Source organism: Danio rerio, chromosome 8 (assembly GCF_052040795.2).
Source record: "Danio rerio strain M-AB ecotype USA chromosome 8, GRCz13ab, whole genome shotgun sequence".
In the NCBI taxonomy this organism is placed as follows: domain Eukaryota; kingdom Metazoa; phylum Chordata; class Actinopteri; order Cypriniformes; family Danionidae; genus Danio; species Danio rerio.
This window is the reverse complement of record NC_141028.1, coordinates 28,798,261-28,813,252: the sequence shown is the minus strand read 5'-3', so window position 1 is coordinate 28,813,252 and position 14,992 is coordinate 28,798,261. Positions and strand designations below refer to the sequence as shown.

General features: G+C 36.3%; 1 protein-coding gene and 1 long non-coding RNA gene across 5 annotated transcripts in view; both read left to right on the top strand.

Moving 5' to 3' along the window:
• Positions 1–14,992, top strand: part of LOC147842651 (uncharacterized) — a 464,331-nt gene that overhangs the window by 151,621 nt on the left and 297,718 nt on the right. The gene's annotated exons all lie outside the window — the stretch shown is intronic.
• kazna (kazrin, periplakin interacting protein a) overlaps positions 1–14,992 on the top strand; it is a 154,683-nt gene that overhangs the window by 69,118 nt on the left and 70,573 nt on the right. For 3 of the 4 annotated variants that reach the window (XM_087262548.1, XM_087262553.1, XM_087262552.1), the window contains one exon: positions 6,160–6,361. In XM_087262548.1, coding sequence (XP_087118674.1) covers positions 6,160–6,361 — 202 coding nt within the window. Of the gene's footprint in view, positions 1–6,159; positions 6,362–14,992 lie in introns of those variants that run through there. The other variant, NM_001128289.1, reaches the window with a different exon arrangement.

Below are 14,992 nucleotides of genomic sequence, written 5' to 3'. Positions count from 1 at the left end.
AGACCTTAAAGTCTCCACGAAATCAAAATGTACAGTTTGTTTTTTTTAGCTCACATTATTAATCTTATAGTCAATAATTAATATATGCACGCTAGTCCACTGAAAAAAAATTAAATGTAGTCTGACTATTTACTACTGCAGTTGGAGTAGGAGTCCTTCTGTTGACGTTTGGGTTCTTCCAACAACTGTGTATCAATAACCTTTACTATACCCCTTTGACCATTAGTTTGCTATTAGAGAATGATGTGCAAAGGAAAGCCCCCACCATTACTCAACTTTTCATTTCAGTTGGAAATATCGACATAATGAAATAAAGGTTACAGCAACTTCCGGTTCATGCATACTCTAAAGCTTTTAAAAAAATGTTCCTAGCGTGACACTATGGCTAAGTGGTTAGCAATGTCGCCTCACAGCAAGAAGGTTGCTGGTTCGAGTACCGGCTGGGACCTTTGGCATTTCTGTGTGGAGTTTGCATGTTCTCCCCGTGTTGGCGTGGGTATTCTTAGGTTGCTCCTTTCCAAAGACATGCGCTATTTGTGAATTGAATAAACACAATTGGGCATAGTGTATGTGTGTGAATGAATGTGTATGTATATTTCCCAGTACTGGGTTGCAGCTGGAAGGGCATCCCCTGTGTAAAACATATGCTGGATAAGTTTGCAGTTCATACCGCTGTGGCGACTCCTGATGAATAAAGGGACTAAGCTGAAGAAAAATAAATGAATAATGTTCCATTATAAATAATAATAATAATTCCTTATGTTTATATAGTGCTTTTCTAGACACTCAAAGCGCTTAACATATTTTTAAGAGAAATCTCCTCATCCACCACAGCATTCACCTGGATGATGTGATGGCAGCCTTATTGCGCCAGATCACACAGCACACACTTGCTAATTGGTGGAGAGGAGACAGAGTGATGAAGCCAATTATGGTATGGAGATGGTTTGGCCATGATGGACAGAGGCCAGTGGGCAAATTTGGCCAGGATGGGTTAAACCCCAACTTTTTTTTCGAAGGACATCCTGGGATTTTTAATGACCACAGAGAGTCAGGACCTCAGATTAACATCTTATTTGAAAGATGGTGCTCATTGAGCAGTCCCAATTAGAGGTCTGCATTAATAATAATTAATACATTTTCGAATAAAACGTGGTAGCGGTCGATAACTCTGGTGTAATTTGAACGGGAGCGGGTGGTCTAACAAAATAGCCCAGCGTTCTTGAGAGATTAGCAGAAGAGAGAGAGAGAGAGAGAACATGGTACTGTGTGTGTTTGTTTTGTGTGTGTGTGTTTGTGAATAAGGGAGAGAGCGCACATCCATCATGGTGCTGTGTGTGAATGAGAGAGAGCGCTGTGGTGCTGTGTGTAGCTTTGTTATAGGCTGTCTGGACTCTAGCATGCAGCTTGGTGTTTTTTTTTTTTTTTTTGGAAGGCATATGAATCACTATACATTTTACATTATTCCCTGACCCAATATGTACCTGGTATGTGTATAGCTGGTCACACTTTTTTTGATGGTCCATTTGTTAAATTTAAGTTACATTGCATCTACATGCCAACCAAGTCTCATTAGATTATAAGTAGACTGCTGAATTGGGGATAAGGTTAGTGTAAGTTGACATGTACTTGCAAAGTTTCTTATTGTCAGTGGAGGAGCAGTATTAATAGATATTAAGCAGACAGTCTACTAATACTCAAATGGACCGTCAAAATAAAGTCTTACCAGAATACTGATATGATGTATGAAACAGAATCTGTAGTTGGCTAATATTTTGAGTGGATATGTTTATAAATCTGACTTTAAATGAGTCAGTGCCTCACCATCCACAAACCTTACCGCACATCACATGGGGCAAACAAAACTGACATTTTGGGCTCTATTTTGACGGTCCATGCGCAGAGCGCAAAACGCAGGGCACCAACGCTTTCAGGGCGTGTCAGGACGCGTTTTTGCTAATTTAAGGACGGGAAATCTGCCTTGCGCCAAGGCGCATGGTCTAAAAGGGTTGAGTTTATTTTATTAATGAGTTATAGGTGTGTTTTGAGAATAAACCAATTAGAATCTCATCTCCCATTCCCTTTAAGAGTCAGCTGCGTTGCGCCAAGAGCGCATTCGCTATTTACAGGGCGCAAAGTAAGTCTAAGTGGAAAAAATGAGCATTTCACAAGCAAACAGTAAACAGTTGACAGTTTTTTAACAGAAAACTGTTAAACAGAGCATCTACTGCGTGAGAATGAGAGATAATGGATCTACTTTCACTTTCGCTCTTGGATAGGGAAACCTTTACGCACAGACATCAATTAGTCTATAAATAATTAATTTCATTGTTAAGCGCAAAGATTTGTTTCAAAACTATTTATTTATATTATTTCCAAATAAAACTGCCATGCCCCATATGGTCTTAAACCTGACAGGTGGGCAAATCTAAGCTTGTTTTTAATAAAAAAAAATATATATAAATATGGATATATTAAATAATACTGCTAATAATAATAACATTATACAAAAGCAAATTGTTATAAATGAACTGAAAAAGCCTCCCAAGATGAAGAAGACATAAAAGCAGAGGTTTTTCATATTTATGTAGGCTAGAAAATAATATATTTTGTAATATTTAATCCTTTATATTTATATTCTATATCTATTCTTATTATATCCTATATATATATATCCTTAATATTCAAATTTTTTCATATGTAAAGATATTTGCCTATTGCTCTCTTGTGCGTATTAAGCACTGCGTAAGCGAGGCGCAACTCTGCGCCGGAGTTTAGACCGGGTTAGTTTTGGTCTAATGAAAAATCTAATTTAGTTTCTCAAAATAGCAACGTGTCAGCGGTCCGCCTCAGAACGCCTTCCTTTTTAGACCAGAACACCTATAGGCGCACAAATGAACGCTAATGCATTTGCTATTTAAACAGCGTAGCGCAACGCCTCAAAACGACTCTTGCGCCAAGCTGAAACTACCAAAAGATTATTGCGCCGCGCCTTGCACCACACTGCGCCGGGTGTATGATAGGGCCCTTTGTCTACAATCCTTGCACAACCTACAGTTTTATCTATTATCTCTCTCTTTTGGTAGTACCCAATTTTAACGTGAAAAAAACAGATCTAAATTTCAGGTCAGGTAGAAAACGGGGCGGGCAGCGGGAGAACAAAGGCTGAAAATACAGCGGAAGTGGTCGCATGGGGATTAAAACCTGGCGGGAGCGGGACTAAAAATACAGTCCCATACAGACAATATACTGGGGTGTTAGGACCCAAAAAGACCACAGAATAAGCACCCCCTGCTGGTCTCACTAACACCACTTCCAGCAGCAACCTAGCTTTCCCATGTGGTTTTCCTATCCAGGTACTGACCAGACGCATCCCTGCTTAGCTTCAGTGGGCAATCGTGTGAGAGTTGCAGAGAGGTAGTTGCCGGCTACCTCTGCTAGTTTATTTCTGCAGAATAGTGTTTAACGTCTGTTCTGTGTGTTCTGGCTGTAAAGTTACTATGTACAGTACAGTTTATTAGTGTCAGTAGATTGTCATTTTGGGTGAACTATCCCTTTAAGTGCTGGAGTTGTTCAAGTACTGAAGAGGTCAGTAGAAAACAGTCGTCCACCAGGGATTTTGTGTGCCTTTTGTGACAGGCAATAAACACATTGAGAGAGACAGCTGAATGTCACCCTCACACACCGCTCTGACAGCAGCCTGGAGGAAGTGATGTCATAAAGAGAGGGATGGGTTGTTTCTTTGCTTTGAAATAGAAGCCCAATGAATGTGCTGTGTTTCACACGCACCGCTCACCTGCAGTTCTCTTTAAATGTTGCTTTTTCTGCTTGATTTATGAATTCTCCCATGCGGTTATCAGTTAGTTGCAGTTGGTGGTCAGCTTCATTTATCATTGATGTGGTGGGGGTGTGCTCGGTGACGCCATTGGTTGGGGAAGTGGGATTAAATTAGCAGAATCAATGGATTTGGAATTAAAAATAACCAATGAATTACTAATACTGTGTGCTATTATCAATCTAGTGCAGCTGCTTTATACTGAAAGCCGGTGATATTGACCAGGAATCATCCCAGTGGAATATTTTTAAGCATATGTGGACGTTAAGTGGATGTTCCCAGATTGTTGCTGTGTTTAGGTGTGGTCAATAATCTTTTAAGCCAAGTCTATCTGAGTTTGACATTACAACACTGCGATTAACATGAAAGAGGAAATGAGCAGATGATCTATTGTGGTTCCACCCAGATTTGACAGGAATGACCGTAGTCAGGAAGCTTTCCGGATTTACATTACTGTGGAAATTATTTAGATTTTATAGAGGAATGAGGACAAGTTTCTCGAATTGTGGAAAGTGGTGTAAAGGGGATTTTTTTAAAATGAGTTATTTTTTTCTGTGTGGCCCTGCTTCACAATACAAGCTCTTTAATGTCCTTACACACACACAGACACACACACAGACACACACACATTCATACCATTCTCCCAAAACCGCACAATTCTGTTGATTGAAGTGAAGAATTTGAGTGGGTACATTAGAACAAAACATATGCTCCTTTTCTCTCTTTCACACACAGACTGTGGCCTGACTTTTAGGAAAGAAGTTGAATGTTTCAGCTTCTCCATTTCTCCATTACACAAAGCAAATTCATTGAAAGCCTGTTTTGACATTAAAAATAACTGTGTGGGAGATGTATGAAGTGTGTAAGGTAAGAGATGATTCAGTGAAAATGAATGACATATGAATGCTATAGGGTATTTCACAGAAACAATATTTGATTATAATATTCTATTATTTGACCCTCACATCTACTCTCTTTATTTGATTTAAAAAGAGCAGGAACTGATAGATAGTGAAGATCTTTTCAACTGTTCTCACAAGTAGGATTTTCTAATTTCACTGGATTTGCAAGGACGATTTCTAAAGTGACCTTCAAAGCTGCGGTAAAACCTGTACAAGAACACACAAAGAAACACACACATACAGTATGTGCATATAGATTACTTTTGAATTAAATTCTGCATAATTTTGGGTTTATATATAAATGCAACATAAATATAATAAATGGAGTTTGCATGTTCTCCCTGCGTTCGCATGGGTTTCCTCCGGGTACTCCGGTTTACCCCACAGTCCAAAGACATGCGGTACAGGTGAATTGGGTAGGCTAAATTGTCCGTAGTGTGTGTGTGGGTATGTGTGGATGTTTCCCAGAGATGGGTTGCGGCTGGAAGGGCATCCGCTGCGTAAAAGCTTGCTGGATAAGTTGGCGGTTCATTCCGCTGTGGCGACCCCAGAATAATAAAGGGACTAAGCCGACAAGAAAATGAATGAATGAATATAATAAATAAATGATAAATAAAATTAATTATAAATTATTACATAATATTCTAAACAAAATATTTATTATACATTAAAATGTGGTTCCTGGGTGCTCCGCTTTTCCCCATAATCCAAAGACATGGGGTATAGGTGAATTGGGTAAGCTAAATTGTCCATAGTGTATGTGTGAATGAGAATGTATGGGTGTGTCCCATGGTAAAACATATGCTGGAAAAGTTGGTGGTTCATTCCGCTGTGGGGACCCCAGACTAAAGGGACTAAGCCAAAAAGAAAATGAATGAATAAAATGTGGTGCTATTTTTTACATTTTGTATTTGTTTATTTTTTTATTATTTGTTGTTGTTGTAATTATTATAATAGTTTATATAAATTTAGAAATAAATAAACATTGGGCATATTTAATGAATGAATGAATGAATGAATGAATGAATGAATGAATGAATGTTAAGACGTAAATGGCACGTTCCTGTCAATAGGTGCCTCCCCTTGTCTTGCTCAGATGGTACAGTCCGTTTAAAGAGCCGCTCAGAGTCTCTCGTGCGTTCAACTCTCTCTACGAGCGCGCGCGGCGGCAGGAGTCGTTTAGTGAAGCACGCTGTTTTATTCTCTCCCGAGTGTCTGTGTCTCTCTGTTTATCTTTCTCCCTGACAGCCACATCTACACATTAGACAGCATGACACTTTAAAAATCCGCCCTCAGCTTGTGGATTCTGGGGGATTTCTGCGCTTATAAAAGAGAGGACACAGTCAGAATGGGATTTTTGTAAGCTTATGATGCAGCAGGCGATATGACTCGCTCCGTGGGTTCCGTGGATTCTTCCCGCAGGCGAAGATCCGGAGAATGATGGAGGAGAATAAGCAGCTCGCTCAGCGGATCGATGGCGCGATCCAGTGCGCGAAGCAGGATGTGGCGAACCTGCGCGCGGAGCTCACAGCCACCGGCCACAGACTGGCAGAACTCGGCGAGCTGGAAGAACCGGGAGAACCGCAGGAACATCAGCAGCAGCAGCAACAACAGAACCACCAGGGTAAGAATCTGCACCTGTGACCGCTTATGTCACTTACCTGTGTGACCTTCGAGTGACTGACAGAAAGTCTCTTTCTCTCTGATTTAGTGTAATGAGACTCTGTTTTCACTTCCATCATTAACAAATAGAGTTCTTCAGGACACTTTTGAGAGAATAAGTGTTTTAGTAAAATGATTGTTCACTGAAAAATGAAAAAAATACTGTCAGTTTGCTCAGCCTCTGGCTACTTCAAGATGTAGGTGACATTTTTGTTGAGGAAAACCTTTTTTTTTAAAAGAAGATTTTTATTTTCTCACTTAAACCATGTTCCTTGGTGGTTTTGGTACACATTTAGAATATAAAAAAACACATACAGTTAAAATATAATTAATACTCAAAGATTCCTGATGATACATTGAGCTGTTATCAAGATTGTGGTAAAGTTGGTTTTTATATTCACACATTTAGACTTTCTCCTTACTAATATAATTTCAGAAATGTATTCTTTGTAAATTATAAATAGTGAAATCATGTAAGCATTATGATGACTATCAAAGTACTACGTTGTTCACGGTCAAATAAATAGGGTTAATGTTGTTTTGAAGTCATACTTACATGTGATTTCAAGTTAAATATTCAAAGTACCACGATCAACAATATACAGGGAGCATGTCACTGAATGAATGTGCGAATATAAAATCAACTTTACCTTAGTCTTATTAGGGATCCTAGCAAAAACGAAACTTAACACTACTTGTTAATATTATTATTGTATTATTATTGTATTGCTGCATGTAGCCATTGTCTTGCATTCTACAAATCACCACCGTTTCAGCTGAGCATCTTAAAACATTTTACTGAAGGAAAAAGTCAAATATTTAGGATAGCTTGAGATTGAGAAATTGATTGCAAATGTATTTCTTGGGTGAACTATTCTCTCAAGAAAGAGTGTTTATGGTCATCAACATGTTTCAGATGTTATTAGAGGAAATGTTTACCCTGTGTTGATGGCATAACAGCCAACCACAGTTGATGCAGTCGAATTTGATTACTACAATGTCAAAACCTTAAATAATTATTATGAACTGTTACATAACTGTCATAGTTGTCACCATTCCTAGAAAATTTTTGTGGCACATTAGATCTTTCTTCTACTTGAACAAGACTTTATCCACAAGGAGGCTGTTTTACTGTGAACCCACGTAATGTAATCGAGCGTGGCTCTTGTTTCAGGAAATGGCCCTTCATTTCATTTTCTATTAATGCTGTCAGGCTAAGTGTACCACACTACAGATGAGAGAGTATATAAGGCTGTCCTGCCTTTCTGTATGTGCTGTTGTTGTGGCCATTCATTGATTGATTGTTCAGTCTTCTGTCTAATCTGTGTGGCGTAGCTTTGGTTTTGAGTCTCTTGGGAGTTCAGAGCGAATCTCTGTTTGAGATCCACCTGCGCTCACTTTGTGGAGTAGACACCCTGGGCTGGTGTGGGTCGTAACATTTAACAGATGCTTTTTATCTGAAGCAAACCTACTGTACCCTGTGGTTGTGTGCCTCGCTTAAGGGCATGATAATGATGAATCTGGACTGAGATTTCCATAATTACTCCACAATTTCTAAAAATTGCTGATGCACTGAATGTGCCTAAAGTGACAGTGCGGCTTTGTTTCGCTGTGCAAACACACAGCCATCAATGGACACTTTTGTTCTACTAAAAGCAAGGTTTGATTTGTTTGGGTATGCTTTGATGAACATGCAGTACATTGAGCTATACAGATTGTTTTTACTAAATAATTTAAATAAAAACAAACTCTTCTATAAATTAAAAGGATATTTTTATTCACCACATACAGTGAAAAACTCTGAATGGTTTAATAGCATATGGAATTTATTCCGTAATTTGCTACAACGTGTATGTTTATTGGTTAGTGAATACTGTATTGATATTTTCAAAGCAGTTGAAAGACATTACCAGAATCTTCTGCATGACAGATCACATATTATATTTTAAATTTTTCATATACTATTTATTTAGTAATGATAAAAATAATTATTTTAGCTCCCATATTGTAATGCCAGAAAAATAAACAATTGCTTTGATGATAATTGGTATCTCTGGATTTTCTGGATTTATTAGGCATGAGTTTTATATAGGCATAAGTATTAATGCTTATTTTATTGTAAAAAGGTTTATAAACATTGCTACCATATTTCAAATTTAAAAAATGTCATTTAGTAGGGATGCACCGAAAAGAAAATTCTTGGCCTAAACCGAACAAGAGAAAACCAAGGCCAAAACACCGAAATAGATTATGGCAATTATTTGTACTATTGCATTTATGGCTATGACTGTCTACTAATCTTACTAAAACCAAGTCATCACAATTGCGTAAAATATTATTGAAGTTTCAAAGAATAAATCAATTACAAATTATGAAAATATTTATTTAGCACATTGCAACAATGGGTTATCACTTCTGGGGATGAGGACATCAGAGTGATAACCATCCAGTTATTGAGTGGTTACGGTTGTCGTCTCACTGATATTTGAGAAAGTTTTGTGGGACTATTTAAATAGTTCCAGTGAGCAAGTTAACATTTTTGTCAAAGAAAAAATATCTAGCAGAAATATGGCTACTAATCTCATAGTCAAAACAGAATAGCCTATACCTATTATATTTTAAGGCAGAAAACCAAAAGGCCCACTTGGGCCATTTTTGGCAGAAATGTTTTGGTGGCTGAAATGAATATTAAATTTATGCCTATCATTTAGAGCTTTTTTTTCTCCAAAATATGACTTTTGTTCAGACAGAATAAAAAATGTTTTCATTTGTTGTGACTGGAAATTAGTATTACGTATTACTGTCTAAAATAGGGCTGCATGATATTGGAAAAGTCAAATAATTGAAAAATAAATATTGCGATAAGAATACAGTTCGACATGAAAGTTTGAATAGAAATATTTGATAGTTTTCAAATATGAGAGCCTAACAGTATTCAGGTACAAACATTGAATAATCACAATGGGAAAAAATACTTTTCTTATTTTGTTTTGTCTTGTTTCTAATCTAAATATCAAAATATCTTGGAGCAAGTAAAATATTGTTTCGTAATCAACTTCAGAAGAATAAGTCAAAATTTAGAGTTAAAACAAGCAAAAAATTTTTGCCACTGGTGTTAGCAAAATAATCTTGTTTTAACTTTGAAGTGCAGATAATTGGACTAGAAACAAGACAAATTTCTAAGAAAGAATTTTTAATTTTAAATCATAGAAATTCTTTATACATACAGTAAAACAATTCTGTAGCTCCTGGTCAACTATAATTCAGACTCATTTGCATAACCTGTGATGTGACTATTGCAGATGTGCACATTGCAATATCGATGATGAACTGATATATTGTGCAGCCCTAGTCTGAAAACATGACAGATTTTCATTTCATACAAAAAACAAACAAACTAATCTTTATTTTAATAGCAATATTTTTGTTTTTATTTTGAAAGAAATTCCATTGAGTAAAGCAAGCAAACAAACAGAATAAACAAAATTAGTTTTACTCAAACTCATATCATTTACTCAAACTATAAATTGTAAATTTAGTGAAAAGGTGACTTTTTACTGTAAATGAAGCAGAATACATTTTTACATAATTTTTTTAACCGTATTTCAAAAAAACGTCGGTCGTAATGAGGTCAGATAAGTTGTATAATAATCATTTTTAATTTGTCCAATTATTAGTCAGTTTACATGCAGTATTTATTTAATAAGCAATCGTAAAGCAAGTGGAATAATGTAGCCACAGTTTATTGCAAAACAAATTCCTTCTAAATATTCATGATATTGACTAGCTGTACACTTTGAATACCCATATGATTCTACTATGAAATGACTTTAAAGCATATAAAATGCTTGTATTCCGCAGTAGAAGCTCGTCTCATGTCCACAGATGAATTCTAACACTCGGAGGATCACCATGAGGCTCTTGCCTGCAGCTCTCTCTGATTTCATTCAGCACTTCATTGAGAGCTCAGCAGATTGTGATCTTGTGTCTAATGCCCCACATCCACTCCAGGAGAGGCACTTTTCTGCCTTGGGCTTGGTTTGTTTGTGCTCGTCAAAGACGAATAGAGGTTTTCTATTTCCTAAAATGATGACAATTATATATTTTTTCTATCACACTTTACAAAAGAAACCCATTAAAATGTCATTCAGTGTAACAGTATAATAGCAAAAAAAAAATCTTGTCATGCAATTTTAGACAGAGTCAGCTAATGCCGTGTTAAAAGAATCACAGTACAGCTATACTCATTAATTGTCATTTTAAGTCTGCATACTTTACCTATTTAAGGATTACAGTGCAGCTGTAATATAATCGTTAATTGTCATTAAGTCTTTATACTTTACCACTGTCTTTTAAGGATTGCAGTACAGCTCTAATAAACTCTTTAATTGTCATTAAGTCTTTATACTTTACAGCTATCTTTAAAGATTGCAGTGCAGCTCTAATATACATATTAATTGTTAATTTAAGTCTTTATACTTTGCCGCTATCCTTAAGGATCGCACTGCAGCGCTAAAATACTTATTAATTGTCAATTTAAGTCTTTATATATTACCGCTATCTTTATTGATTGCAGTTCAGCTCTAATATACTCATTAATTCTCATTTTAGGTCTTTATATTTTTCAGCTATCTTTAAGGATTGCACTGCAGCTCTAATATGCTCATTAATTCTAATTTTAAGTCTTTATTTTAAGTCTTTAAGTATTTATACTTTACAGCTATCATTAAGAATCACTGTGCAATTCGAAGATACTCATTAATTGTCATTTTAAGTCTTCAAACTTTACCACTGTATTCCTTACCACTAGATTTTTACATTTTTGCCACCAATACTGAATATTTTTAATAAATGAAAACATATTTAAATATAGTACAGGTCAGAATAGGTATCCATACTTGTCAACCTTCTTGTTTTTGTGTATTTTACCTTTCTTTCCTGCTCTTATCTCGTTTAAGTATTTTCTCATATTTGTCCCGTATTTTTAATCTTTCTATTAGAAGTGAAAGAACCATCAAAGAGCCGATTTCAAATGTGATATAATTGCAAGAGCTGTTCAAGAGAATTATGCTTTCACTTTGTTTTGGTTTGAAAGTACCTTAAAATTAATATTAAAACAGAAACATTCACCTTTCCTATGCAACCTCTGAATCAGCCCACTCATGTAATAGTATTTACTGACGGACGTGCTCCTTAGTGATGAACACATTGTTCCCGGATCAGCTTCTGCGCACACGATTTGAAAAGGAGTAAAAGTAGACACTTGAATTTGGATGGTTTTTAAACCGACAAATACACTTATTAATATGTAAATGCATTCGTTTTATTTTAAACACAAATAATTTCAAAAAATGGTTATAAAAGTAATCAAATGCTTTTATTGTAATGTTAGATCTGTGGATTCTTAAAGTGACACACCTGTTGTCAAACAAAAGAATGTATTAAAATTAGAGATTTACTGCTCTTGAATAATTAGTTATTATAGTAACTTTATTCAGTATTTAAATAAAGTAAATAAAAAGTGAACGGTATTTTATGACTTTATGTACGGGCCATTTATTTTAATAGGCTAAATCTTTTATTTTTGATTTTTTTAATGTTTACTATGTTTTATCTATCATTTGTAGCAGTTTCAAATAGACTTGTATACAATTAAACTGCTCCGAATTAACATATTAAGGAGTTTGAGGTCATTTTTGGAGTTCTTCTGGGTAGGCTTGAGTTGTTGTTTTTTGGACAGAGAATCCTTTTTTTTTTTTTTTTTTTTTTGGGAGGGGGGAGAATCTAGTTTTTTTTTATATCCCAATGTTGACAGGTATGAGAATGTTGTTAAATTTTTCCCATACTTTACACTGGTTGACAATGTAACACTGCTTACCGTGACTTTTGTTGTTGTTGTATTTGCAACTACACTTGCATGTAAAAAAAGTTTTGCAATTTTGGTCATTTAATATGATGTAAAATGTCATTTGTACAACTTAGAAACGTTTTGTTTATCCCCCCAATGACGATTGGGTTTAAGGTAAGGCTGCATGATACTGGAAAAATTAAACATTGCAATATTTCGTTTTAATTCTGCGATATTCTATATTGTGATATAATAACCATTTTACTAGATGAGTTGAAAAACTGTTTGGAAAGAATTTATCACTTTAGATTGATTGGTATGATTCTGTAGGGGAGTGCATAAAAAGGAAAACACAATCTATGAGCGTAGATAAATTCAATAAAGAAAAATATGCAGATTAAATGAACAGCATTTTATTGTTTTCCGAAGAGTCAATGTATTCAGGTAAAAGTAATTGAATAATCAAATTTAAAATAATACTGCATAGCCTTCGATTTAAATTTCTTTAAATTTTGATTTCTTTTAAAACCCGCACACAGTCACTGGCCTCAAAAAACACTTGCAAAATGATCAATTATAATCCAGACTCAACATTGCGTACACTCACACCGTGACTATTGCGAAAGATCACATAGCGATATCAATGCTGAAACGATATATCGTGCAGCCCTTGTTTAGTGGTGGGGTTTGGTGCCACGACTCCTTTTAAAAATTGCACATTTTTATATGACTGAACTCGAAAGGAATTTGTACAAATTAGACACTAAACTTAATGTAAAATAGTTACGTTTCCTCTTGAGATCAGCCTGAATTTTACACGTATTTCAATTCAATTTTGAAAGCATTGATGATGCAGGGTTTAATAGGCATGAGATGCGCGACCTTGGCAATGCTTGCACTGGTCAAACGCAAGTGTTTCAGTTTGGCCAAGCTGCTCTATCAGCTAATCAGGAACTTTGTTATTGCTTGTGTCATTTTGACATGTCAGAGCGCAGGGCATGTGTATTGACAAAATAATGACTTATCAAGATGGAAAGTCATACGGACACATGCTCCCAGACACGGGCCTGTCAGTGTAGATGTGAACAATGCTTATTTATCTCCTGGAAGAGAGAGTAGCAGTGCAGATGGCCCTACAAAGACCTGCTGTTAACGAATGAGATGCTAAATGCATACACAAACACTTACAAACACTTCTGTGCTACTTGTGTAGTTAATTTCCCAATTATAGCATAGTGCACCTTGTTATGTTATAGAGCATGTCCTCGCCACAGCCGTCAAAAGCAGGCGTTTAAGTGCACTTGGCTATACATCTGACTTATGCGATATTGATGTTTCTAAATTGCCTTAATGGCCTGTCTGCATAATTGTTTCAGCGTAACAGCTGTCGACTGCCGTGCACCTACAGAAGGCTGGTTATTCCTGTTTATGCCGATTATGCGTTTGGGAATGGCAAATATGAGCTAATAAGTTATGATAAATGGCTGGCTGTATTAAGAGAGAAGATTGGTTCCATACAGGTGAGCTTGTGTTCGCCGTACATTATGCCATATAGGGGCTGTTCAAGTTTGAATTCCCCATCTATCTGTCTCTAGGCAGCAGTGTGGGTTGCTAGGCAATCTTCTCTCATTATGACATCACAAAGGGGAGGACTGATAATGCAGCTAAAAGCTTTTTCTCCCTTCGCTCCACATACACTCACACACGCTCTCCAGCTGATCAATGCTTTTAGTTTATCCTACTGACATTAATGAGCTATTAAGGGGGACATTAGCTCTTCGGATTTCGATTAGGTTGATTTGTATAAAAATGGTTATATTTCCATAAGGATGTTTGTCCAGGTGCTTGTATATGTATTATTAAGATTCACATTAAAGCTGGTTGTTTGCATCCCAGACAGGTGTTTTATCAGTGTGAGTGTGTTGGGGAAAGAAGGCGACTGAAAGCAGTCCAGAGCCTAAACTGCCTGACATGCCGGCTGTCTCATTTAAATGCAAGGCAGAGGATGAAACATCTCAACATATACCCAGATCAAGCAGCTGGATTGAAGCAGTCAAGAGCTCAGCTCACCCATAAAGATCATTTTCACGCTCGGATCAAAAGGAATCACCATAATTTAAGATGTAAGGCTTTAAATGACACTAAAGCAGCATTAAAGGTCAGGCTAAATCACCACCATCAAGTTAGAGACAGTTCCGGGCTCAGTTTTAATCTAATATTATTAGACATATGAGTAGGATGTGCTCCCAACTAATCTGCGATAACTCATTCTCTCTCCCTCTCTTTGAGTAGACTTGAATTTCCGATAGTGCTAGCTGAAGTTTCACTTGGCTTTTGATTCTTTTTAAAGTTGTGGGAAAATTAAAGTAGCAGCAGATATTTTCTTTCTTATTGTGTAGAACAAGCAAGTGCAATGGATTATGGAAATATTTGAAAAAATGATGCATGACTTATTTGTCTGAATTTTGAAATGTGAGTGTCAAACTCATGCAAGTGACATGGTATTGCGGTATTAGATTTAAAGGGGACCTATTATGGAAAAATCACTTTTGAGGTGTTAAACAGTTGTGTGTGGCAACAGTCGGGGAATAGAACCAGCTTTTAATGGCTAAACTCTTTTGTTGACATTCTCCCTTTTTATCATGTCATTAGAAGGGGAAAGCCCCGCCCACTAGTGACAATCTCTTCCTTATTAGCATGGGATGTTAGTCTTAGGTGCATCCCAAATTGCATACTTATGCTTTA